General features: G+C 38.0%; 1 protein-coding gene across 1 annotated transcript; it reads right to left on the reverse strand.

Moving 5' to 3' along the window:
• Positions 1–241: 241 nt before the first annotated feature.
• LOC310727797 (uncharacterized protein) lies at positions 242–27202 on the reverse strand. Its single transcript, XM_083544598.1, has 21 exons — positions 26917–27202; positions 25954–26059; positions 25535–25593; positions 25260–25343; positions 24805–24949; positions 24099–24172; positions 23065–23203; positions 22884–22967; positions 21021–21052; positions 20430–20453; positions 18640–18750; positions 17181–17260; positions 14059–14215; positions 13830–13913; positions 11593–11782; positions 8108–8706; positions 7220–7315; positions 7085–7132; positions 6731–6962; positions 4462–4588; positions 242–1508 (listed from the first exon to the last, which is right to left on the reverse strand). The coding sequence occupies exons 2-21, from the start codon at positions 26030–26032 to the stop codon at positions 1376–1378; spliced, it is 2577 nt and encodes an 858-aa protein (XP_083400724.1). The 5' UTR covers positions 26033–26059; positions 26917–27202; the 3' UTR covers positions 242–1375.

Here is a 27202-nt window from a genome sequence, read left to right on the forward strand (position 1 = left end):
GCATTCCGGTTCATCCCAAAAGTGTTCAGTGTGGCTGAGAATAATTGTTGGGTAAAGGTTTTTTTTGTTCCTCTGCATGCTGGAAGAAGAAGAAAAGAAAAAAAACACAGCCACATAATCTGCTTGTCCTGGATGCCTGGGCTTGTGATGTGTGTAACCCTGTAAGTATATGTAGTCAGAAATTAACTCCAAATAGGCAGTGTTGTAACATTTTTTTCCAGCAAAGACCAGGAGACTTGGATATCTTTCAGCAGTAGTCTTTATTGCAGACGAGCCTACATGGGGACAGCTTTGGCTCAAACCTCCATCCAGCACTTTGTTTTTACATCATCATGTAATTTATGCTGTTGTTAGAGAAGTGAAGAAAAGAGTGCAGGCAGGGTGGAGTGGGTGGAGAAGAGTGATAGCAGGAGTGATTTGTGATAGAAGAGTATCTGTGAGAATGAAAGGGAAAGTTTATTGGACTGTGGTGAGACCTGAGATGTTGTATGGATTAGAGACAGTGGCATTGAGTAAAAGGCAGGAGGTGGAGCTGGAGGTAGCAGAGCTGAAGATGTTGAGGTTTTCGTTGGGAGTGATGAGGAGAGACAGGATTAGAAATGAGTTTATTAGATGACGGCGCATGTGGGACGTTTTGGAGACAAAATGAGGGAGGTGTGATTGAGATGGTTTGGACATGGGGTATATCAGTAGGAGAATGCTGAGGATGGAGCCACCAGGAAGGAGGGAAAGAGGAAGACCAAGGAGGAGGTTTATGGATGTGGTGAGGAAAGACATGCAGGTAGATGGTTTGAAAGAGGCAGATGTAGAGGACAGGGGGGTATGGAGATAGATGATCCTCAGTGGCGCCCCCTAATGAGAGCAGCTGAAAGAAGATGTAATTTATGCTGTTACTTCATTTGTCTCCTAAACCTGTATATATGTATGTGTATATATGTATTTATAGTTCACAATACAGACCAAAAAAAAAAAAAAATGCTTTTCTACAGTATAAAGGGGAAAACACTGTGTGAGGCTATTTGCTGGAATTTCAATAAAAAAGGAATTATGGTAATCAAGACAAACAGTTAAAAACACATGGGAAAGTCTCTGTAGCTTTTTTTTCGAAGCAGAAAAAGGAAGATATATGACCCAAAAATAACATTTAATTAATAGAGGATAGAGCCAAAAGCAATCCCAGAGGAACACCCGGTGTCACAGTTTCACAGCTGTGTGTTTGCCACCAATATCTGTAACACCAATATCTTATATATAAAAAAAGTGTTAATCATTAAACATTAATTATCCTCATCAGTTATAGTATCATAAGCAGCACTGAAAAAAAATTTTTTTAAGAGATCTGACCACGTTCCCCCACCATCACAGAAAACACCCTTTAGTCCAAGTCATCCAGAGTGAGGCCACATTTTTTGAGCGTGCGTCTGACATAAGGCATGGCATCCTGCAGGAACCATGCTCTTTTGTACAGCACCAGCATCACGTCCAGCAACAGGCTGTGCTCCCTTCTTCTACACACACACACACACACACACAAACAACAAAAAACGCACACTAAAACAAAACTCTTACAAAAAAAGTAAGCTAATTTCGACCAAAATGCCCTTTAAATTGTCAAAATCCATTTGAAAAATATAATATTTCATGGTGAATTAATGTGATTTAACATGTGCAGTATGCGCAGTATACACACATCATATACATGTTTAATATAGCAGGATTTTCTTTAGGTTTAATTTTAAAAACAATAAGATCATTTTAACGAAGTATACTTAAAGAAAGCAAAAAAAATATCCCTCACTTATCATCTCTAAAAATTGACTGAATTAATGATCGGATTATTTCTAACCCTTTTTTGGAAGTTGATCGTTTTGCTTTTATAACAGCAACCTACTGTAGGTTAAGGAATTATTTCTGGTATCTCCTTCTTACATCAGTCTGAAATCCTACAACAGAGGTCGCCAACCACTGGGCTGTGGACCATCATTTACCAGATCACACAGAAAGAATAAAAATAGTTCAATATTTATTTTATTTCCATTTGATTGACTTTCACAGTCTGTCGGGTGATTGTTGTTTTTTTGTTGTTGTTTTTTTTTTAAAATGACCTTTTTGTAAGATTAAGTGAAATATTCATTATATGTGTAATAATAAAATCTATTAATAAATCATATAATGTGTATAATAACACCGAAATAATAAGAGGCTATGCATTATCATATTTTTTCTTTCTTGTTTTCTCGTGATGTATTTTTCCTGTGATCTTGACATAACGAGTTGTTTTCCCGTGATCATGAATTAATTTAAAAAGAAAATTCAGTTTGAGTTATTTTAGTTTGAAGTCAAATAATCATTTTTTCTCGAACATGCTCTTATTCCAAATACACAGAAAAATTAAGAACTGATCATGAGGAAACAATGTTTGTTTTGTGAAGATCAAAAATAAATTCAGTTATGATATTATAAACAGTATAAAGTATTAGGACTTCCTTATAATAGTAATTTAATATGCACATTATTGTGCCCCCCAGGGTCCATGGACATTGTGTGAAACTGGTGCAAAAAAAAGGTTGGGTACAACTGCTCTACAAGGGACGGCTATAAGTCCGTTTGACTTTAAGAATTTAAAAATCACGTATATGTCGCATCTACATGGCCAAGACAGTGTGTTTGTAATGCCCTCAAACTAAAGTACTAATCAAATCTGCCGTTTAAACATATTCATAATATAGTTTTAAGTAGGGCTGTCAGTAATTAAAATATTTAATAATAATTAATCACATGATCGTCATGAGTTAAAATGAATTAATAGTAAATTAATAGTTTTTTTATACTGTAATTAACATGACCATGTACAAATGCGGATGCTTTAAGCAAACGTATGTTTATTGTTTATTATTAATGAAACCAAACTCAACATAAAACATGAAGACTAAATATTCTTTTAAATGTTTTAAAGTAATTATCAAGTTTTAAATTACGTAAATCATCAGGGCACCAAACTGAACTTTTGCCATGTTTCCACACGGACGGTTTTAATTGCCGGATGTGTGCATCATGGCAGTTTTTGGTACTTGATTTGCAGAGATGGGAAGAAATGAAATAGAATGGTATCAGTACTTTACCCATCAACCTATTTCCAGTTATTGTGTGGCTTTTTCGATCTACCACTGGTGTGTCATTTCCTGTCTCTCACACACCACAGAGGAAGGCTAGATTACAAAGATAACAACGAGCAGTGCAGAAGGCAACAAGAAGTATGGAGTTAACGTGGATGAAACAGAGGGAGTCAGTGATGTAAACATGACTGAGAACAGAGACATTTCTGATCATTATCATCTTTTCTCTGCTTGTGTTCTACATGGTTTGATGTTCAGCCTGAATACATTTAAAATTTGTGTTAATATATTAATAGGACGTGACGTCCAGTTACCAGTGTGACACTAAAACAGGTAGTAGTAATGATAACTTTTTACTTAAGTACATGTCAGAGCCCAAACTCTTTACTTCAACTTGAGTGAAAAAGTGTAGTCAGAACTCGAACTTTTACCAGAGTCTTTTAAAACATGAGTATCTGTACTTCTACTGTGTGTACTTTTGCCATCTGTTGATTTGAGACTTAGCACATCAGTAAAACAAATGTTTGGTGATTACAAAATATAAAAACACACACACACACACATATATATATATATTTGCAGATATAATGTGTTGTTTAGTGAAATTTTACTGTATTACTGTAGTGAATTTATACAGTATCTGTACTGTAGAGTAAAATAACCCCAAAACATGCACCATCAACAGCTTCTGGTTACGAAACTAAGTGGCAGAAGAGGAAGATAACGACTCTTCAAGAATAGATTGAAGTTCTGGACATGCTTCACAATGGCAAGAGTTTTGCTGCTGTTGGCCGCCATTGAGGGCTGAATGAAAGCACAGTACAATATTATTAGGAAATAAGCATGAAATTAGGAGTACCGTGTCTGGCAGCTTCAAGCTAAGTGGAAATTTTTTTTCCAAATTCCATATTTTATATAGTTGTTTTGTAGGTTTATAACGCGAAGTATAGGTATACAGAACATTATATGGGCCCGTTAAGTTATTTTCTTTTTCAGATATACAGATATCTGAAGGATTACTATATATATATATATATATATATATATATATATATATATATAGTACAATAATTTTGACTGCCCTACATAACATAAACCCGTTGCAAGATAAGAATTTATAAATTAACAGCATTTAAATTGTAATATTTTTATGAGTTATGCATCACCTAATTATATAAAGGCCATTCGAAAAAAGGTTTGATTTTACCTGGGTGTGCAGTATGGTTTATTCCTTATTCAATTACTTTGAACTGCTGATTTATTGTTTTGTGTGTGTGTGTGTGTGTGTGTGTGTGTGTGTGTGTGTGTGTGTGTGTGTGTGTGTGTGTGTGTGTGTTATACCTACAGCTGTTTGTAGAGGTTGGGTTTGTGTATTGTTGGTTCAAAGTGGCAGGTGTGTAAATTCGGCTCAGGTGTTTCAGATGTCTCTTGGAAGCCAGAACAGGGGCTAAAGCAACACTTATTCCCTTTATCTTCAAAGAAAAAAAAAAAAAAAAAAAAAATATTTAATCAATCAATTTCTGTCTTAAAATGTACCCCTAGTTGAGATCAGGTATAAATCCAAATGATCATTTCATTTGTAAAACATCGGTTATAACTCACATGGGTTATAATTCTTGTTTGAAAGATAAACAGCAGTTTAAACAGGAACCACTCTCTGTTTGAATTCATAGTTCAGGCTAAGACTGGTGTGTGTATATGTGTGTGTGTGTGTGTGTGTGTGTGTGTGTGTGTGTGTGTGTGTGTGTGTGTGTGTGTGTGTGTGTGTATGCCTGCGTTTGTGTGTGTATGCTTGCAAACTGTTGTGTGTTACTAGAATTGCCTGGAAGTCTTCCCATGCTCCACACCTGACATCAATTGACATCTAGATATCCTTTATCATCATCATCATCATCATCATCATCATCATCATCATCAAAATAGCCTTCACCACTATCATCTAGATATCCTTTATCATCATCATCATCATCATCATCATCATCATCATCATCAAAATAGCCTTCACCACTATCATCTAGATATCCTTTATCATCATCATCATCATCATCATCATCAAAATAGCCTTCACCACTATCATCTAGATATCCTTTATCATCATCATCATCATCCTAATCATCATCATCATCAAAATAGCCTTCACCACTATCATCTAGATATCCTTTATCATCATCATCATCATCATCATCATCAAAATAGCCTTCACCACTATCATCTAGATATCCTTTATCATCATCATCATCATCATCATCATCATCATCATCAAAATAGCCTTCACCACCATCCTCTAGATATCCTTTATCATCATCATCATCATCATCATCATCATCATCATCATCAAAATAGCCTTCACCACTATCATCTAGATATCCTTTATCATCATCATCATCATCATCAAAATAGCCTTCACCACTATCATCTAGATATCCTTTATCATCATCATCATCATCATCATCATCATCATCATCAAAATAGCCTTCACCACCATCCTCTAGATATCCTTTATCATCATCATCATCATCATCATCATCATCATCATCATCAAAATAGCCTTCACCACTATCATCTAGATATCCTTTATCATCATCATCATCATCATCAAAATAGCCTTCACCACTATCATCTAGATATCCTTTATCATCATCATCATAATCATCAAAATAGCCTTCACCACCATCATCTAGATATCCTTTATTATCATCATCATCATCATCATCATCATCATCATCATCATCATCATCATCAAAATAGCCTTCACCACTATCATCTAGATATCCTTTATTATTATCATCATCATCATCATCATTATCAAAATAGCCTTCACCACCATCATCTAAATGTCCTTTATCATCATCATCTTCATCATCATCAAAATAGCCTTCACCACTATCATCTAGATATCCTTTATCATCATCATCATCATCATCATCAAAATAGCCTTCACCACCATCATCTAAATATCCTTTATCATCATCATCATCATCATCATCAAAATAGCCTTCACCACCATCATCTAAATATTCTTTATCATCCTCATCATCATCATCATCAAAATAGCCTTCACCACTATTATCTAGAAATCCTTTATCATCATCATCATCTTCATCATCATCATCATCATCATCAAAATAGCCTTTACCACCATCATCTAGATATCCTTTATTATCATCACCATCATCATCATATTTACCTTTATCAACATCATCTTTCCCATCATCTAAATAAACGTAATCATCATCTTCATCATTATCATTATCCTCCTCATCATCATCATCATCAGAAAAAACCCTCATCATCAACATCTAACCATTATAATCATCACAATAGCCTTCACCACCACCACCACTCTCATAATAAACTTCATCATCTTGTTAACTGTTATCATCATCATCATCATCATCATCATCATCATCACAATAGCCTTCACCACCACCATTATCATCAGAATCTTTATCATCAGAATAACCTTCATCTTTATTATTATGGTCATCATATTAAACTTTATCATTACATTTATCAGATCAATATGTGTGTGTGTGTGTGTGTTTGTGTGTGTGTGTGTGTGTGTGTGTGTGTGTGTGTGTGTGTGTGTGTGTGTGTGTGTGTGTGTGTCTTACCTTGGTGAGGCTCTCTGGTACACCGTTGACAAACACTGTGTGACACAACAAGCATTTCCGTGTTAGTGGTGACCGTGTGTGTGTGTGAGTCAATGTTTAAGTCGTGTGCATTGGTGTGTGTGTGTGAGTCATGTGTCTCCGTGTTGCCGTTGCATCCAGTGCATGGTCTGGAGTTTACTTCTCTCAAGAGGACCTCAAGTCTTGCTTTTAGTTCTGCATTTTCTAAACAAACCTGCAGGACGCAGCACATGCATACAAAACCACAACACAGTTATGTAACTTCAGACACTTAAAAATAAACTAAAACAAAACTGCATACAAGGCAAAATTTTACATGTGGATTAATGCATATACTTTTTCATAGCAGCTCTTGGTGTCCTCTATGTGAGAAAGAAGCTCAGCCTATAACACAGGACAACAATAAGGGCTTCCATCTCAGTGCAACACTCTCATAGTCCTGCTGGAAATGAATCAGTAGAGGGTTAAAACCTTCTCTTTGTGCAGCGGTGTGATAGACAGATCCACACTCTTCCTCAATCCTTCATTCTCCTTTCTGAGGCTGTGCAGGTCAGACCCAAGGCTCTCCTGAAAAACACCCTAAAATTTTACAAAGCAATCCTAATATTACTGCACTAAACTCAGTTATTAAACCAATCTGTAATTATTTCTTATAAATCTCAGTTGTTGGTTGTGTTGCTTAAATCAATGCATTCTGGGTAAATATCTCTTACCTTAAAGTTTGTGGGAAAATGGGGTTTTTTTCTTACTGATCAACACATGAGAATGGATTTGGACTTTGATTAATATCAACAATCTGCTACAATTGCTAATGACCACAAGTTGCATAAACAGTTCTGTATTCAAGCACCTATCACTGATCAGTACACCTCAGCTGTGATGGAACTGTGATGAATGGACATTTGGTGCCACTTTAGAGGCTGGGTTCCCTTTAGAGGCTGGTTCCTAAGGTTTCTCAGGAGTTTTTCCTTGTCACAGTCACTACCGGATCAATCATTAGGGACCAACTTATGAGGAACAAACTTATAGATTTGTGTGAAGGTGAGGGGAGTAGTGAGTGTGTGTGTGTATATATATATATATATATATATATATATATATATATATATATATATATATATATATATATATATATATATATATATATATGTACTCCCTCCTGTCTACATGCTAATGACTCAACTATGAATACATCCCTGTTTGAAAAGCAAGAGCAAGTGTTATAATACACATTACGGAGAGACGTAATACATGTGACTAAACAGATAAAGTGCTGACCCCAATGGGGAATAAATAGGTTTGGTTGAAAATAGTGTATAACACAAGTTGCTTTATCTGGATGATGATCTGGCCGTTTACCTCAGTGTTTTTTGGCACTTCCGTTGCTCCATGTGTGGGATAGATAGATTCCTTTCCAGCTGAGTCATTCTCTTTTTCTCCCTCACTTTTCTCTCTCCTCTCGCTCTCTTCCTCTCGTTTGGTCCCTCTGTAGTGTCTTCTGATATCGTTCTCCTCTTTTTCACTTTTGTTTTTGCCAATTTCTCCTTCACCACCCTCTCTGGTGATCTTTCTCACTTTGCTGTCAGTCTTCCTTTCATTCTTTGTTTCGTTACTTCCAGTTGGTGTCTCCTGTCTTCCAACGTCTCGCTCTTCTCCTCGCTTGTCTTTTTCCACCTTTCTGCTCTCGATCTGCTCTCCTCCTCTGTTCTTCAGCTCTTTCTCTAGCTCCGTCACTCTCTGGCTCAGGCTGTCTCGATCTCTTTTCACCTGAATGATAAATTTGTCGTACTCCTCCCTGATCTTTCGTTCCTGTTTGCAGTTGGAGCACTCAGGGAGAAGTGGAGGAATAGACGAGGAGCCATGTGAGGATGAAGGTTTCTCAGCAGAGTAACGATGTAGAGGTTCCACAAAAACGGACCCACATCGGGAGAGTGGGATTGCACTTTTCATGACACAAACTGCAAGAGACAAAGAATTTGTGAGAGAGTTTAAAACATCTTATGTCAGAATTAAATGTCAGCAGGAAGCAAACATGATAACAGAAGGTTCTCTATTCTCAATGATTTAACTGAATAATAATTGCCAATGCCAAATACTGTAGATAAATACTTTTGCCTCAATAAATCCCAAATTTTCATTAGTTGCGTTTTCAGATGTCCTTGTCCAATTCAAACAACTGAGCAGTTATGTGGTTTAGGGCCTTGCTCAGGGGCCCAGGAGTGGCAGCTTGGTGTGGCTGAGATTTTGAACTCATGACCTCTGGAGCCAAACACAATGCCATAACCACTAACCTCCTATTTTAATCCACATGCATGTACCTGTTTGGTTACACAAATTACACAAAATTAATCTCAAAACTTTGCAATATGATTGGAGATAAACTCTTCAGTTTAAAGATTTGTGTTGATGTTAATGTTTAAATGTCAGGGTCTTCCAGGCACTGAGTTCTGGTTTTGCTTCTGGATTGTCGGTCATCTTGCCGTTTTTCCAAAGACATTTACTCGTGGGCCAGATTAGCTCACCCGCTCTTCATCCCCCTAGATTATTCTTGCCACCCTCCTTGTCCCCTGTTCCAGACTTTTTTATCGGTTTGTGCTTCTGCTCTGCCCTTTACCGTTCTGTTTGCCAGTATTTGAATTTCGGACTATTTTTGGCTTCTTTTTTAAACAAGTGACTTTAGAATATTTTAATATTAATATGCCATATAGTATATAAATAACTATAATACTTAAATAGGAATGTCAATTGGAACTATATCTTCTTCCGCTGTGCCACCACTTATCATGACAGAGTTCCCTTATCATGACAGAGTTCAGTCAAAGCACATTCAGCATAGGTTTAAAAGGGGATTTAAGTGTGTGGCTGAGATCATGACTGAAAGAAAAAGAAGCATGTCAGGATCTTCAGGGGCACACGGCGCGCACTCCTTTTTTCGCGGCACGCAATTCCAGGTCGGCAGCAATCTTGCCGTTTTGCCCGCGCCTTCCTGTATTTAAGAACACCCAAGACTTTAGCTCGGGGCCAGATTGTCTTACCAACTCCCTAGCCCCCTGAGAATATTCTTCCACCCTTCCGGCTCCTGTTCCTGGTTCTTTGCTTTCAGGGGCGAAGCTTACCGATATCGGGTCCTCCCGTTCGGCCTGGCGCTCTCACCCCGCTGATATTATGTTATATTATATTATATTATATTATATTATATTATATTATATTATATTATATTATATTATATTATATTATATTATATTATATTATATATTGGTTGATATTAGCTCGATCAGAGCTTCTGACATTGAGATGTCGTTGTCGCCTGTATGAAGGAGCTGGGGTTAAGACCAAACACCACGAAGAGTGTACTTTCTCCAGTACGGAGAACCACCTTCTTAGGCGTGGTGTGGAACTCGACCGTTATGCAGCTGTCTCCCTCTCGGATCGAAGCTATCCTCACGACAGTCAGGAGAGTAAGAGAAGATCAGTTACTCACTGTAAAGCAGTTCCAGGAGCTGGCTCAGAGACAGAGGGTTCTCCCGAAATGGCAATCCACTCCGCACTATCAAGGTCTCTTGGCAAGCCCTTTGAGCCTTAGATATGTGGAAAGAACCTGTGTTCCTGTCTCAAGGCCCTGTCCTGGGAGCTCCTTGTCATCGCGTAATGCTAACGACGGATGCATCCCTCTTGGGGTGGGGAGCAGTCATGAGTGGCCGCTCCGCCCAAGGTCGGTGGAACAGGCTCCACTCACTACCTGGAGATACTGGCCGTGTTTCTGGCTCTTAAACACTTCCTCCCAGACCTGAGGGATCGCCATGTGCTGGTTCATACAGACAACACATTGGTAGTCTCTTACATCAAGCACCCGGAGGCTGAGGCCTGGGAAGCGACCCAGAGTGCCTGTGTAAGACTTGGCCGTTGTGCTGGCGGCTCTGTCTGAGCCCCCCTTTGAGCCATTGGCTGAGGTGGCCCTTAGGTATCTGTCTATCAAAACTGATTTCTTTCTGGCTATATCATCACTGAATAGGCCCGGGGAACGTACAGGCTCTTTCCGTGGCCCCGTCTCTCCTAGAGTTTACCCCTGGCATGGCCAGTGCCTTCCTTTACCCCAAACCAGGGTATGTATTTGAGGTGCCTGCTGTTTCGCCATGACCTGTCGTGCTGCAGGCATTCTATCCGCCTCCTTTTCAAGCCCCTGACCAGGAGAAACAAAACCGACTGTGTCTAGTTCGATCAAAGTCTAATTCGATCTAATTGCTCTGTCTGCTGGCTCTTGGATTTAGGACTGTTATTTTGCTGTTTTTGAGCTTTATCTTCTGTGGGTTTTTCCCTGCCTATTACACTTATTAAAGAATATTTTCACCATACACTTGTTGTGTACTGCATTTTGGTTCTTCTCCCAGTCTCACTTTCTGACATCAGTTTATGTAATTGGACAATAATGTGGCAATGCAAAAAAATCATGCAGATAAATGTCGAGTTTCAGTTTCAATCAATATTCACAAGAAACATCTCCTGTATACTCTTTTATCAACAAGGTGTTTCAGCCTGCAGACCTTCTCTCACAGGATGTTTTCTGTTTTCCACATTACCCTTTCTTATAGACTGCTATCTGTGAAAATCCCAATGGGCTCTAAAATGCTCCATTAACTCCATGATAGAAAATCCATGAACAACCATGGTTAAAGCCACAGAGATCCCCACTCCCCCCCTCCGATCTTTAATATATGATGGGAAAATTGCCTGAAGCTCTTGACCTGTAAACGCATGGGTTGTATTCGTTGCTGCTGCTACATGATTGACTGTACAGCTTTTTCTATTAATGTAGATGATAAAGTCTATACTTTACGCTTGTTTACCATCGACTGCACCACTCTTTTCGTCTGTAATCTGAGAGCCACAGCTGTGATATCCACTTGATTCTGGTGGTCTGGATTTCTCTAGGTGAGGCAAAAAGGAGCAGCTTTCAGAAACCTCCAGGCTACGTTTGGGTTTGAGTTGAGATAGAGGTCCTGGACTGCTCACAATGGATGGCAAAGAGGCCTGAGACTGGAAAAGAAAGACAAAGACTAAATTGCTGAATTTCTGGCTTCCAGGTGCACAACAACCAGACTTTCTATTGGGCAGAACAGACACTGAAGAATGATGGGTGCAATTTCCAAATCCCATGTTATGCAGATATACAAATAATGCCAATATAATATACAGCACTGAAAAAAGGTTTTAGGCATCAAGGAGGCATCTGATTTGACCCAAATGTTTTCTACAGCAGGACACAAATGACATTAATAACTATCTTAAGCATAGAGAAGAACAAGGAGTCCTGAAAGTAAGGTTTGGCCCCCACAGAGCCCTGGTCTTAACACTATCAAGTCTGAATTTACATGAATAGACAATGATCTAAGGCAACCAACACCCACAGAAGATCTGCGGTTAGTTCTCCAAGATGTTTGGAACAACCTACCTGCCGAGTTCCTTCAAAAACAGTATGCAAGTGTTCCTGGAAGAATTGGTGCTATTTTGTGGGTAAAGGATGGCCACACCAAATATTGATTATTTTGTTAATTTCTAAAAATAAATTATTAACAACCAAATTTTTTAAAGCAATTTAACTTACAGCATATTTTTTAACCTGTGTGTAGTAATCTCTGGGTAATGGGTTGTTGCTGGATATATATATATAAAATGTGTATGTGTATTGCAGTATATGTAAAATTGTATTAATATTTCAGAATATATTAAATTTATTACACTAAACACTAAACATTTTTATATGAATACAAAAAAATTCCGCAACAACCCATTTCCCAAAAATTACTACATCCAGGTTAAAAAAATATGCTGTAAAGTTAAATTGCTTTAAAAAAAAAATTATTTTTTCTTTTTTGGTGTATGTTTTTGTTCTTAATCTGACTTTATTAGTGGGAAAAACATGCTCCTGGCCACAATTTAATATCCAGCTTATGAAATGTTATTTTTTTACATCCTGGTGAATCATCCTGGTGATGTTTTTTCGATTTTGAACGAGACGAGTTGAAAGTGTTATTTTGGGATCTGCCCACATGAGAGAAAACAATTCAAATGGCATTGACAGCTGCATTAAAAATAACCCTCATACACATCCTGTGTTTTTATTAAAGCCAGCATTAGGGCGGATGTTTGGAATTAAGTTCTTCTACAACGAGTCACTGTAAAGAGCATGTTCAGATCTAAAACTGAGAAGTCTGTCATTGCTGTACTTAGACAGTCAAGTTATTCAGGTTCAAGTGAGGTCTGCATTTCTCTGAGCTGCTTCAAACACTTCTTTTCAACATGCAATTTTATGCAAAAATTTTATTCAAATTTGATAAAATTAAATTTATCAAGAAGGGATTGACTGTGAATGGCAGTCACATTCTGGGAAAACATCCTTGAAACACTGACACCATGTTGGAGACACTTTTCAAGAACAGCCTCTGCTATATTTACATTCCCCTGTTTACTAATCACACACACACCTGTATGCTATCACTCCTTTTGCATGGCGTTTGGCAGACACCTTTATCCAGAGCAACATACAACTGAGCAGATGAGGGTTAAGGGCCTTGCTCAAGGGCCCAGCAGCAGAGGTGGGAAGTAATGAAGTACAAATACTCATATCCTGTCTCTCACACACCAGTGCAGAAGACAACAAGAAGTCTGGGGTTAGCGTGGATGAGACAGAGGGAGTCAGTGATGTAAACTTTTATGACACAAATGCAAATTCATTTAAATAATTCATGACACTGTGAGGAATAGTAATAGGCAGTGCTGTTGTGTAATAGGATTGTCATTCTAAATGTAAATGCCTGCAACCTGTTAAAATAACATTAAGTCCTGCATGTGAAAAGGATTGGTGTTAAGAATGAACCAACTCTCCAAATTGTTTGATGTGCACTGAAGCCCTTCATGAAATATTTAAAATTAAAAAACAAATGAAACATAAATGGAGGATTACACGCTGCTTTGGAGATACTTTAAAGAAAAAGTTCTGGCTCGGACTCTACTACAATTCTCACTCGAACAGTTTAATGAGCACGAGCGAATGTGAAAAACTGGATAAAAATTAAATACTTACTCTTCGATCAGCACTGACCGGTGGAAGGATTTGTGTTCTAGGTAGAAGGAGGCTGTTCTTGTCTGCTGTCCATATACTTTGCATCTAAATGGATACATACAACTTTTATAGCCATGTATAATCAAAATACAAGCTTCTATGAGTTGTAACCTGCGTGACAATGCATTTTTGATCATAAACATAAATAAATTTGTATGAGCTGACTATTGAGACAGTGTTTGTCTGGTACCTGAGAAGGCGAGTAGCGTATCTGTGAAGTATGTATGGTCCGTGATGGTACATTCAAAGCCTGTGCAGCAAACTGCAGGCAGCTCATAGTCTCTGTGATGGAGGATGACCGGGATGGCATGGTGACCACAAGACACGTTCGACAGTTTCCTCCAAGACTGTAGCAAACGCGAAGATAGACAAACTGAAATACAGCTTCATTCAGCACAAACAATTCATGCCAAAAAGCTGATCACGATAAAATGAACACTTAAATATACACTACAACCATGAAGCAGGAAATAACATCATCAGGGTGAAGGTGTACGGTGAGAAGAACAAGTGGTAGCTCATTGGGTATACCATTTGACCAAACTTCCATTATTGGGCCCTTAAAAAAGGCTCCTAAATCTCAAGTGTTCATTTCCTTAATTTATCAGCATTGTTAGGATTATGGCAGTGGATTATGGCCCAACATTTTTTATTTACATTTACAGCATTTTGACAGATGCTCTTATCCAAAATGTGTCATTTAATTATCTAAATCATACAATCGAGCATTTGAGGGTTAAGGGGCCTTGCTCAAGGGCCCAGCAGTGGCATCTTAGTGGTGCTGGAATTGGAACGCACGACTTTAAATTTGCGACATTTAGCATACGCTCTTATCCAGAGTGACATGCAATTACCTCATTTATACAACTGAGCAGTTGAGGGTTAAGGGGCATTGTTTAAGGGCCCAGCAGTGGTAGATTAGTGGTGCTGGGATTCAAATTCAAAACTTTCTGATCAGAAGTCCAACATCTGAACCACTGAGCAACCAACTCCCATCAGCCAAATCATGTCCATGTTCTAATTCACATGCTACACAAATCCCCCACCTCCTTGTCACCTTGAGAAACACATGTATTTAAAGTTGCACTACTCTTTTATACACTCTCTTGCTGTGTCTGGAAACGCTCCCTCCTCTGTCTCCTCTAAAGTGAATTGTATAAGGTGTCAGCCATTTTGTATTGGTGCCCAAATTCCGAATGAACAACTTCATTTCATACATTCGTTTCAATTGTCTGTACCCACAGGGCATTTTGATATCAAGGGTACATTTGCCAATAGACTATTTCCCATCCTGCATCGTGACACGGTGCTAAAGAAAATCTCCTCTCATGTCTGATCATATACTTGTTTAATCTTGAACTTTATTTTAGGTTTTAAATCAATAAAATGATATGTAAAAATGGCAGTCTCGCCAATTATGTCGTAGCAAGAGTTGCCACAACAATAGCTGGGTCCTCTTGTGCTGAATTCTGTGTCAGTGTTGGCTAAAAGTTTCTTTGTAAAAGATTAAGACTTCAATAAACGTTGATGAGAAAAAGCAAAAGTTAATTGCGGTATAAACACTATCAACCCCAGAGCAGACTCATGACATGTCTGAGATGATCTGAATATCAATGGCAAAATCATCAGTATTCAAATACAGTGGGACTCCACTGGGCTTTACCAGGTTACTATTAGCTTTGGAAATTTCCTAAACCTTTGGACTTCCCAGTTACCATTTTCTTGGGATATTCCCCTTCGGTGGTGCATTCTAACAGTAAGTTTGAATCATTTGAAATTTTTTTATTATTTTCTATATTTATACCAGGTAGGAGTAAAGTTCATGATGGCCTTTTCCTGCTCTTTGATGCCAGATATTTACATAAGCATTCAAATTTTCATTTCCTTCTTCCCATATAGTAAACTCAGACACCATGCACTATATAGGGATTAATGAATGAGTGAGTGAATTTCATACATTTATGGCATTTGGCAGACGTGCTTATCCAGATCTCATTCGTACAACTGAGCAGCTATGGGGTTTAGGGCATTGCTTAGGGGCCCAGGAGAGGCTGCTTGGTGTGGCTCATGACCAAAAAAAAGCCAAAATCCAGTGCCTTAACCACTAAGCTACCACCTCCCTTTTGCGTTTAGTTTTCATTGCGATTCTTTTGTACTTTGCACTTTATTAAACTTGCATCCACATCCTACTTCTTCAGTGACTTTATACCTACTTTATCAGCTAGGGCAACTGTTGCAACAAATAAAAGTTGCCTGTCAAACAGTGTTAAAATACGCAGTGGCTTATTTTATTTAAAAATAAATGATGAAATCACAGGAAGGTTGCTTGAGGCTCGGGTACGACTTACATCAATGTGGTGTTGGTGGTATTGACGTAAGCACCGGCTGCCATCTTTGTTATTAATTTAGCACATTCGAAATTATTTGCAGGATTGAAAATTGCATTAACTTAAAGACGCACACAAAAACAGCCACACACAAATCTTTTCAATCATATTTCCTCCTGGTTGTGTTTTTATTGAGGATAATTTAGCACACCGACCGCAGAGACGAGGCGATGATGTCTTATGGAGAATGGAAGCAAAATTCAAATCCAGTGGTGGATGAAGTAAATAGTTAAAGTAGAGATACACTCGGTAAGATATGACTCCATTAAGTGATCTTTCGCTACAGTTAAAGTATAAAAGTATTTGCCTTAAAATGTACTTAAGCATCCAAAGTATTATGATTTATTATGGCTATAATGTTCTTATTATAATTTTTTGTCATAAGACCTTTAGCTTAATCAACTCGGTTTATGTAAAAAGACTCTTAACACATTGATCTATTAATAGAATGATGTTAATGAGTCAAACACTGATTGATATCTAATTCAATTATCATGAGACCAAAACCTTCTGTTCAACTACTTAAAAAAAAAATCCCGCAAATCAGGTCACGTGTGTTGTGGCGAGTTCGAGTCTGGAGTTTCTTCATCATTTATTCCTCTCTAAATGTTCTGCTGTTGAACTGACGCTGAACTGTACATTGGTGATAAGTAGATACACCAAGCGGCAATCAAAACAAGCTCAAAACAGAGCTTGTGCTCTACACTAATTGGTGACTTGCTGCGTGTTTGAGCAGTTTTTATTCACTTAAAGTTATAAATAATTTTGAAATGTTGTGAAGTTAAAGTCTCCCTAAATGGAAATGCTTCAGTAAAGTACAGATACGTGAAAAAAAGATTCTTAAGTACATTGAAGCATTATATTTACTTCATTACTGTCCACCATTGGACACATGGTGAAAATGCTAAAATCAAAAGACTCTCACCAGTCTCTCAGAACCCGAGTGAGTTTGGACTCTCTGTATGGAATGTGCTGAGTGCCTGGGTTGCTCAGAGAAAATATCACCTGCAATATGAGAAAATTGTACACATTACTTTTAAAATTAAAAAACTCTATTGACCTGTATATTTATAGTAAAAGAACAAAGGACCAGATCCATGTTTTGGTATAGCAAAGTCAAATGAAAGAAAAGAACTCCATCTAAAACATATATAATTCCCCCCCAATTGCACAGCATACAATTTGCACCCGGACACATTCAAATTTTAGAATACTTGACAATACAGTCTTCCTCATGCAAAGTATTTCCTCCTTGTTGGACAAGAGGACAATGTGTGCAGAGATGAGCAAGCTACTTGTACTGTCTCTCATATTTTCACATGAACGACCTCTTTGGAAAATACAAGATGAAGAAACACTGATTACAGCAGTAGCCCAGTGTCGTGTTTTATCCAACACAGCCTAAAATATGATCAAATCAACAGTTCACAAAAAGCCTGCGGGTTTGCAGTGTCGCTGCGTACATAAACAGATTGTACAATTGAACATTTTCACGTCTGCTTGCTGCCCAATTTTTACCTGCTGAAATGGCTTCACCCACAAAAACTGCATTGTAAGCATATTATGTTGAGGTATGAGATCCATATGCAGCCAGGTTATTGTAAAGATTTTTCCTTTTCCCCTAATACGATTCATTATTCATTATTTCTATTACAAATAACAGAATCTTGATCACTGATATTATTAATCATAATTTACTTCAAGGTTCTTTGTTGCTATATCACATAAACATGATTTTTGTTTTTTTTGTATATCCACTCGTTCTAGGACATTTAGTAAAAAATAACAAAGAAAAGGTTTTATCCTCATGTGAAAAGAGTCTCTCAAACTAATATCCTACATACTTGTGGGTTGGGTTTTTTTTGCTGTAAATGAACTGGTTCATTAATTTACTGTAGGGGAGTTAAATCAGGTCTTTTGGCTCCTTTAAAGCATTGCACGAAACGCAGATTATGACCTCGTCCTCCCTCCATCTCGTTATCGCAGACTCTTTGTTTTTTAGAAAACCATCCAAACTATTGAGGGAAAGGGGCCTCTGCTTTATCTCTAGTAACCACAGCAACAGGGTTCATTACTAATATCCTCCTGTATTTCTGCTCGTCCGGCGTGACCCTCACTGTGGCCTACCCCCACTCAACTTCTCCACCATAACAGAAACACATTTAACTCTTCGTTCATCGTCATGCGTATAAGAAAGGAATTTAATGATGGTAAATCATCATAATGAGGTTAGAACTTATAATGTGTACAAGAATGTAATGTAATAAAAGAAGGGGAAATCATTAGCTAGAAACATACAAAGAACGCCATATGTTTTCTTCCATATATAGTTCATAGTGCTGGAATCAACACAAAAATCTTGCTGTAGTGAAAAACATACTCACATTCCGAAATATTGTAAGGGATCGTTTTAATGTTTTGGCCTCCTGAAGGTTTTCTTGGGCAACATGGAAACTTCTTCTTATATCCAGAACTGCAGAAGTGTTACATGCAGGCTTATGCACAGTGTTGGAAAGAGAGACGGGGGAAGAAATGGAGGAAATAAAAGGAAACAAATAAACAAGAATGGACTAAATATAAAGAATAGAAGATGTACAATTTTACTCAAAATCGAACAATACATTAAGTTTTAAATATCCAGTTACCGACAATGTTCCCAAAGTTTTACATTCTCTTTAATTTGCTTTTGGTTAATTCCCACCTGACAGCCGTTTTATCATTGTCCTGTCACACAGCTGCTACAAACTGGGAAGACTGAAGTCTGACACATGCTTCCTTTGAGACACAAGTTCACCAGCTGCATCTTTTCAAACATCTGTTCATGCTGTGTCACATGGCAGCGTAACACACTCAGAGGAAAGCACACAAACTGTAACTGTCCAAAATGTAAAACTATACCATCCTTCCCAGCCAGAGAACCAATATTGCCCTCTTGGTTTCAATCCATAGATCAAATGAAAATAAAACCTGCAATCTCCAAACAACATGGTTAAACACCTTTTCTGTTGGAGTCTACATGAGCCTTCTTCTTCTTCTTCTTGCGGCTGCTCCCATTAGGGGTCGCCACAGCGGATCATCCGTCTCCATACCCCCCTGTCCTCTACATCTGCCTCTTTCACACCAACTACCTGCATGTCTTCCCTCACCACATCCATTATCCTTCTCCTTGGTCTTCCGCTTTCCCTCCTTCCTGGTGGCTCCATCCTCAGCATTCTTCTACTGATATACCCCATGTGCCTCCTCTGTACATGTCCTAACCATCTCAATCTCGCCTCCCTCACCTTGTCTCCAAAACGTCCAACATGCGCCGTCCCTCTAATAAACTCATTTCTAAAGTCTACATGAGACTATATGGACTATATAGTCAACATAATCTATATGGTAGAAAAACACACACTTCAGTGATTACAGGTCTACACTGGGAACATACTTGTCAGGATTATGCCACTGGCCTACGTTTCCTATCAGTAGAGGTGTGAAATATTGACCAAAAAAATGCGATATTTTACTTATCGATAATGATGATTAGATGATATTTTGCTGAGTGTGTTATTGTGCTGATACCTTAAGGACAGCTGTTCACAGCAGTGACAGATGAATCTTTTCCAATAAGTTTCCATTTTGTTTTAAATGTGTGCATCATCATTTGAGCCAAATTCTTACATTTGATTAGTCAATTAGAATAATATGACATTTTGTTACAAAGCAAATACAATCAGTATTTTATCATATCAAATACAGGGTTATTAAAAAAGAATGACCAATTTCATTACTCATTATTTTATCAAGGAAAAGTCATACAAAACTCCAGCCATAATACTCACTATCAACATAGATAACTCCTCTTTCAAACGGTCACTGACTCATTCCATGACGATGCTTGAGAACTGAAGCAATGCGTCATGATAGCGGTTCATTCTTTATGAATAACCCTGTAAATTATAATATATAATATGATAACATTATACAAATAAAAATGAATTGAATTGAACTGAGTTGGTTTGGTTTGATTCTTATTTTTTATTCCTGATTTCCTCAAGTGTGTGTGTGTGTGTGTGTGTGTGTGTGTGTGTGTGTGTGTGTGTGTGTGTGTGTGTGTGTGTGTGAAAATATATAAATATATACACAGTATTTTTGAGGAAAAAAAAAAGCAGAAGAATTATTTTGCTCCTACTTTGCCTGAACTTGCGAGATCCACCTAGAAAGTCATAGAAGATCACAATGACCTCTGGAAATGGATAGTTAACACACACAAAAACACACACGGACACAAACACTTTTAACGCACCGATCTATTAATGGAATGATATTAATGACTCAAACACTTATCGATTTTTATCACAATGATCATTAAAAAAAAACAGACAAATCAGGTCACGTGTGTTATGGCGAGTTCGAGTCTGGAGTTTCTTCATCATTTATTCCTCTCTAAATGTTCTGCTTGCTGTTAAACTGATGCTGAACTTTATGTTGGTGATCAGTAGATACACCAAGCGTCAATCAAAGCGAGTTAAAAACCGAGCGAGCGCTCGAACCTGATTGGTGGATTGCTACGTGTTTGACCAGCTATATTTTTATGCTCATAAATATAAAGGTACGACTAATTTCACAAAATATAGTTGAGTAAACAAATAAATATTTGACTTTGAACTGTAGTGAAAAAACATACTTAAGTACAGTAACGATTTACATTTACTTTGTTACTGTCCACCGCTGTGGTCAAGATAGCATTCTGTTTTAATATGATATGATGTTAACATCTTACCAGAGTTAGTTTGCTGGCTGTCAGAACTCCTTCTGTAAATGTCAAACACACACACACACACACACACACACACACACACACACACACACACACACACACACACACACACACACACACACAAATTTTGGTGATCCTACTATTAAACCATATAACATAACTTTCTAAAGCTTATAATACAATATATCCAGCCAGTTTGTGTTACAGAAAGAACAGCATAAAGAACAGTGTAGTGAAATCATAAACCACAGGAGGTTGAGATTACAGGTTTGCTCATATCTCCCTACAATAACACACACACACACACACATACACACAAACATAAACACACACACACACACACACACTCACACAAACATGTCTGCACTCCAATGTGTTTGCTGATGTTCCTAGGGGAGGCTTGGGTTGTGTAATTGCTTGATGGATGTGATGAGGTTGTTTTTGGGAAAGTAAAGAATGAATAGTATTCTTGACTAAAGTCTATCTAAGGACGGATCACTGGATTAGAGTTCAAAACAAAACCTTTATATGGTTGTACTAAGGTTATATACACCAGTTCAGTCTAGAAATGGTGCAGAATCTCAGGCCTACCATTAAAATTGCTTAACAATTCGTATTTTTTTCTCTTTCACTTTCTCTCTCTGTCGAGGTACCAGTAACCAGTGCTCCTTTCCCTATCGTCTCTGCAGATCTGCCAATTCATCCTGATTCATCCTACCTCTGGACGGAGTTTTCTTTAATTTGAGACCACTCTATAAGGCTCAGGACGGTTCCAAATCAATAGCCTAAAGATCCATGAAGTTACTTAGCAACTTATGTACTTTGAGGACGGATTTGGACTACAGTGGCTCAGAACTAATGGTTGCTCTGCAATTAAGCACCAATCACTGGCGTGTACACTACATGATGACAACAATGATGAAACGACAATGGAAGACACCCAGATGAGTGGTTATATTCCTGACATTGGAAGGAGAATTCTTATAAGAAGAAATTGTACAAGGCACTTAAAAATGAAGGACTCATTCTTCTTTTTAACTACTTCAAAAACAAATAAGGCCACGGGTTTTGTGGCAAGTTAGAGTCAGAAGTTTCTTCCATCATTTCTTAATATATATATATATTAAAATATTATTGCTCGCAAAATGTTCTGCTTACTGTTGAACTCACTGAACTGTATGTACCACCAAGTAGATACCACCAAGCGGCAATCGAAACAAGTTCAACAGAGCATGCCCTCTATCCTGATTAGTTGCTTGTTGCGTGTTTGTCAGTCAAGTTTTATCCACACATAAATAATAAGGAACGACTGATTTTACAAAATCTAGTTTTAAAAATAAAATATTTTACTTTAAAATGTAATGAAGGTAAAGTCTTCCCAAATAGAAATACTTCAGTGAAGTACAGATACAAGAAAAAGCTACTTAAGTACAGAAACAAACTACATTTACTTCTTTACTGTACACCACTGTACACTATTCTGCCTTCCCGGTATTAGACAAACTCTGAGAAAACAGAACATTTCTCGGCAAAATGGTTGGGTGTAACCCTATTATCCTCCAGATCCTCAATATAATTTATAGATGTTGAACTGCAAGGGAATTTTCAGACCTAATCACAAGGTAATGACTTGATCAAATCTTTATGAACCCCAAATTTACATTTATGGCATTTGGCAGATGCACTTGTCCAGAGCGACTTACATTTTCTAATGTATACAACTGAGTAGCTATGGGGTTAAGGGTCTTGCTCAGGGGCCCAGGAGTGGCAGCTTGGTGTGGCTTGGATTTGAACTCATGATCTTTGGATGCCTTTACCACTAAGCAACTAAATAATTGTCTACATAATTAGTTTGTTTCAGCTTACCTTTATCCAACTTGCCTCTCATGTTTATGACCATAATGTTCAACACCATGTGAGACTTGCTGGCAAAATCTCCCCTGGAGACACCTGCACAAAAAAACCATGAAATTTGTCGTCAAATTGATTACATTTGTACATTGAACTCTTCTTCTTCACACCTGTAGTGTGAATGGCCTCCTCTCACCTGCATTCCTGTGGGCGATCCCACTGTTGTACACATCCAACAATTCCTGAGCAGAGCCGACCTCCAGCTCTCTCAGCCCCTCCAGAAGCACTGCTTCTTCAGTGTCATGGAAACGGCACACCTCACTTACCTGAGGCTCCTAGAAGTGAGGATCTACAATTAGGGTCAGTGTTTGTTCTGTATACTTTTTGATGTTAGAGAATTATCTGATGCTTTTCAGTCAGAATTTACACAAAAGAAATGCTAATCTGATGCTAAAAATAAGACCCTAGATGTTTGTTTTAATCGTTCTATAAAACAGGGTTCTCAGATTATTTGGCAACCAGTGATCCCTTTTTGTGATCCATCTATTCAAATATTAGGGACACTATTTATATGTGTACAATAGTATTAGTCAATACTTTATGAACAAAGGTTTGTGGACACCTGAGCATAAGTCCCCATTTGCTGTTATAATAACCTTCACTCTTTTGGAACAATCTTCCTCATTTGTGGAGATTTAGTCATTTTTCAAGGGTTTTAGTCAAATCAGGTAGTGATGTAGGTGAGGTGAGGAGGCCTGGGGTGCAGTCAGTGTTCCAATTCATCCCAAAGGTGTTCAATAGGGTTGAGGTCAGAGCTCTATAGCAGGAGATCTGTCACTCCAACCCATGTATCTTCATGGAGCTGGCTTTGTGCAGAGGAGCATTGTCATGCTGGAACAGGTTTGAGTCTCCTAGTTCAAGTGAAGGGAAAACTTTCATGCTGCCACATCCAAATACAACCTATTATATTCTCTCTAATAGTGTCTAAATTTGTGGCAACAGTTTGGGAAAGATTCACATATGGCTGAAAAATGTCCCAATGCTTTTGTCTATAGAGTGTATTTACCAAAGATTTTGATAGAATGATGATGATAGTCAGTTACGATATTCATCACTATAGCAAAAACAGGTTAATAAGTAACACTCGCAATTAGTATTTTAGATTTATTACGGTATGGACAACGTTTCTTACAAGTAACATTTCTATGTTATGGTTGTGTTCATACTCACCAACAAGTCATAAATCTTTTCATTGGAGATGTGATAAAAGGACACTCTGATTCTGCAGTGAGAAGCTTCAGGAGCTAATAGAGTCACGTTAAGGATTCGAAATGTGGAGATGTATTTAGAGGTGAAGCAAATGACTAAAATACATTAAAGGAGCAGTCTGTAGTTTTAGTGCCCTTTGCAGCCTGCAAGCAAACTGCAGAGAAAACATTGAAAATCGACCCAAAATTGACAGCAGAAAAATGCAACAGTAGCCTGAAATGATCATATTAATTATATGGCCATAAAAAAGCAAATCATTAGTCCACATTCATCTTAGAACTTCCGAAAGATTTTTGCAGATCTATAATAAGACACTACAAACTGCTGCTTTCCTTTCCACAGCAGATGTTCAGGCAATACAGCTGTCAAATCATTTACATTCACGCCATTTTGCAGGAGCCCTCATCGAGAGAGACGTTTATTTTATTCATACAAATGCGCAGCTATGGGGTTAAGGGCCTTACTCAGGGGCCCAGAAGTGGCATCTTGGTGTGACTAGGATTTAAACTCACAGCCTTTGTGTTTCCAAAGTCTGGGTCCCAACGTTTGGGAAGCTAATCATGTTTTACATCTTCATGCCTGTACCATTTATTATACAACCCATTGTATGGATTCTACATTAAACAGTGGATATTATTATAGTTTGGATGCAAATTCAGATGGATACAATTGAAGATGTCCTCAGCAGCACGGCTGATTATGCCCCTCTGTCTGGCAGTGCAGACTTGAATTGGGTGTGTCTCTCCGCTGGTGAATTGCCCGTACAATATGACGCATCCATTATATCCCTTCATCACATATTCCACCAATGACTGGAGTGAATACAGATAAAGTGAGAAAGTCCGGAAGTAGCAGAATGAGTAGTGGAAAAGCATAGAGTGAAAATAGGAATAAAAGAGCAGCAGAATGACAGAAGGAGAGAATGACTAAAAACCTAAAACGAGTATTCGTTATTCTTAATGTTTTATCTCCTGGTTGCACAACCACAAGGGTGTAATATGAGACAGCGAGAAGATCAGATGCGGGAAATGATATGTAAATAAATTTCATAGATTTAGTGAATGCTGGCAGTGCTAAGTAGTAGATCTTGTGCAACGTGGGACTCAGCGGTAGGATAAATGCCTTTGTCGTTGACTCATAGATATCTTGGGGCGAAGTCCCTTCATTCCAAACAGCGTCAAAATCCAGGACGTGCGCCCGATGACCCTGCAAAGGGCAAAAACGCACGCATTAGCAAAAAAGAAACTTAGTTCCCTCCTATAAGAAGCAACACAACATAATTCCTACTTCTGCATTCTGTTTTTCCACTTTAACTTTGCTTGTATAAGACTGTAAAAGAGAGAGAAAACTGTAATCCAATCGAAATAGCTGATTTCATTGGCCTGGGTTACACTCACCCTGCCAGTGTCAACAGTCACTCTGTTCGTCCCGATAACTCGGATGGAGGCTCTCGGCTCTGTTAGGGGAATCAAACACAACAACGGATCCAATATCACAGCAGGCTGGAGGTTTTAAATGTTACACAGACATTGTTTTAAAGGCCAGATCTTGTCTATTTAAAATAATAATTTAGTTTTTATTGTTTTTAGATGAATATGACTATGTCCTTAAACTTATACATGGTCTGCTCTTATACCACTCATGATCTGATTTCACATACAGGAACATAGGGTTTATTTTCTAAAAATTTTAATATTAATGAGCGCATTTTAATTGAATCTGTGATGAACAGAAAAATTATTAAATAAATGAATGAACGAAAGAAAGGAATCCTCTGCATTAAACAAGCGTTTGGCAAAACAAACTATTTAACAACCTGCTCGCTTTTCAGTGCGTTCTGGGGGACAGAGGCAGAGAACAACCCTAAAGCTCTTGGCGTCTCGTGCTCGCTGCATTTCACCGATGTCTTCCGGTTCCGTGTACTGATAGAAAAATCATAGAAAATGCACAAGCTTTGATTAATCCAATGACAATGAACAATTGATACTAGTAATTAAAGAACAATCAATCCAGGGACTTCAATAAACCTCATTATATGTGAAATTCAAGGATGTAAAGAAGCTTTGATGAAATCCTAGAACTTTTATGAAAATCCTAGAACACAATAAACAAATGGTACAAGTAACAATATATATATATATATGGTATATATACCACTTCACTGACTGGTTAAGGTGCAGTGTGGTATCTGCATGTACGATTGTATTGTTGCTTCTATACAAGTGTGAGTTTGTAATGTAGGCACCGCATACACAAGAGGTTCATTACCAAAAATTGTGTAGTAAGGTTAAAAAAAATGGAGGAAATATTAAGTGTCTTTGTTTGCGACACTCCTAGGAATAAAGTGAGAGAATCTACAATTTTTTTCCATTGCACTTCTCCAGGTGTGGGATCAACAAGTGTACATTTCTTTTCACTATGCTCCTTTCAAAGCCCCTTCAGATGAACACTTAAAGCATGTTGGACCACTGATGTGCTAAGTGAAGGTACAACTAAAAAACCAATGATCATGGTAGAAAAGGTGTCCTCTTGATGCATGGTACCGGTTTAGTAGTTTAGAAGTTCTGAGAGTGTATTTAGAGTTTATGAAAACACAAGACTTCGGGAATTTCCGCTGAAATGACGGAAAAAGCCGAACTAGTATTCGGCTCTCATGCGTTCTTCTAATTACCTAATAAACATCCTATAAATAGCTTATATATAGAAATTAAATAAATTTTGTGTTAAAATACAAGTCAATAAAAACACGATGTTAATGTATTCAGCTAGTTTTATGTACCTTGGACTGACGACAACTTCAGATTCATCCAAGTTTATCCAGATGTTTATTTCTCTCCACCTATGAAACAATCCCGCACCGCACCAAAACGCACCGCAGTTTTATCCGTATTCTTACTCGTATTGAAGAGACGAAAAGAAGGAAAAGAAGAAATAGAAATGAAGTTGAGAAGTTTTCTTCGTCTCCACCTGACACCGAGCGAATGGAAGCCAGCACCGACGGCAGATCCCCAGGGGCGCAAGCGCGCACACATTGGCTCTCCAAAAGTGCATGCTCAACCCCGTGG

The sequence above is a fragment of the Silurus aristotelis genome, assembly GCF_946808225.1.
Source record: "Silurus aristotelis genome assembly, chromosome: 6".
NCBI lineage: Eukaryota > Metazoa > Chordata > Actinopteri > Siluriformes > Siluridae > Silurus > Silurus aristotelis.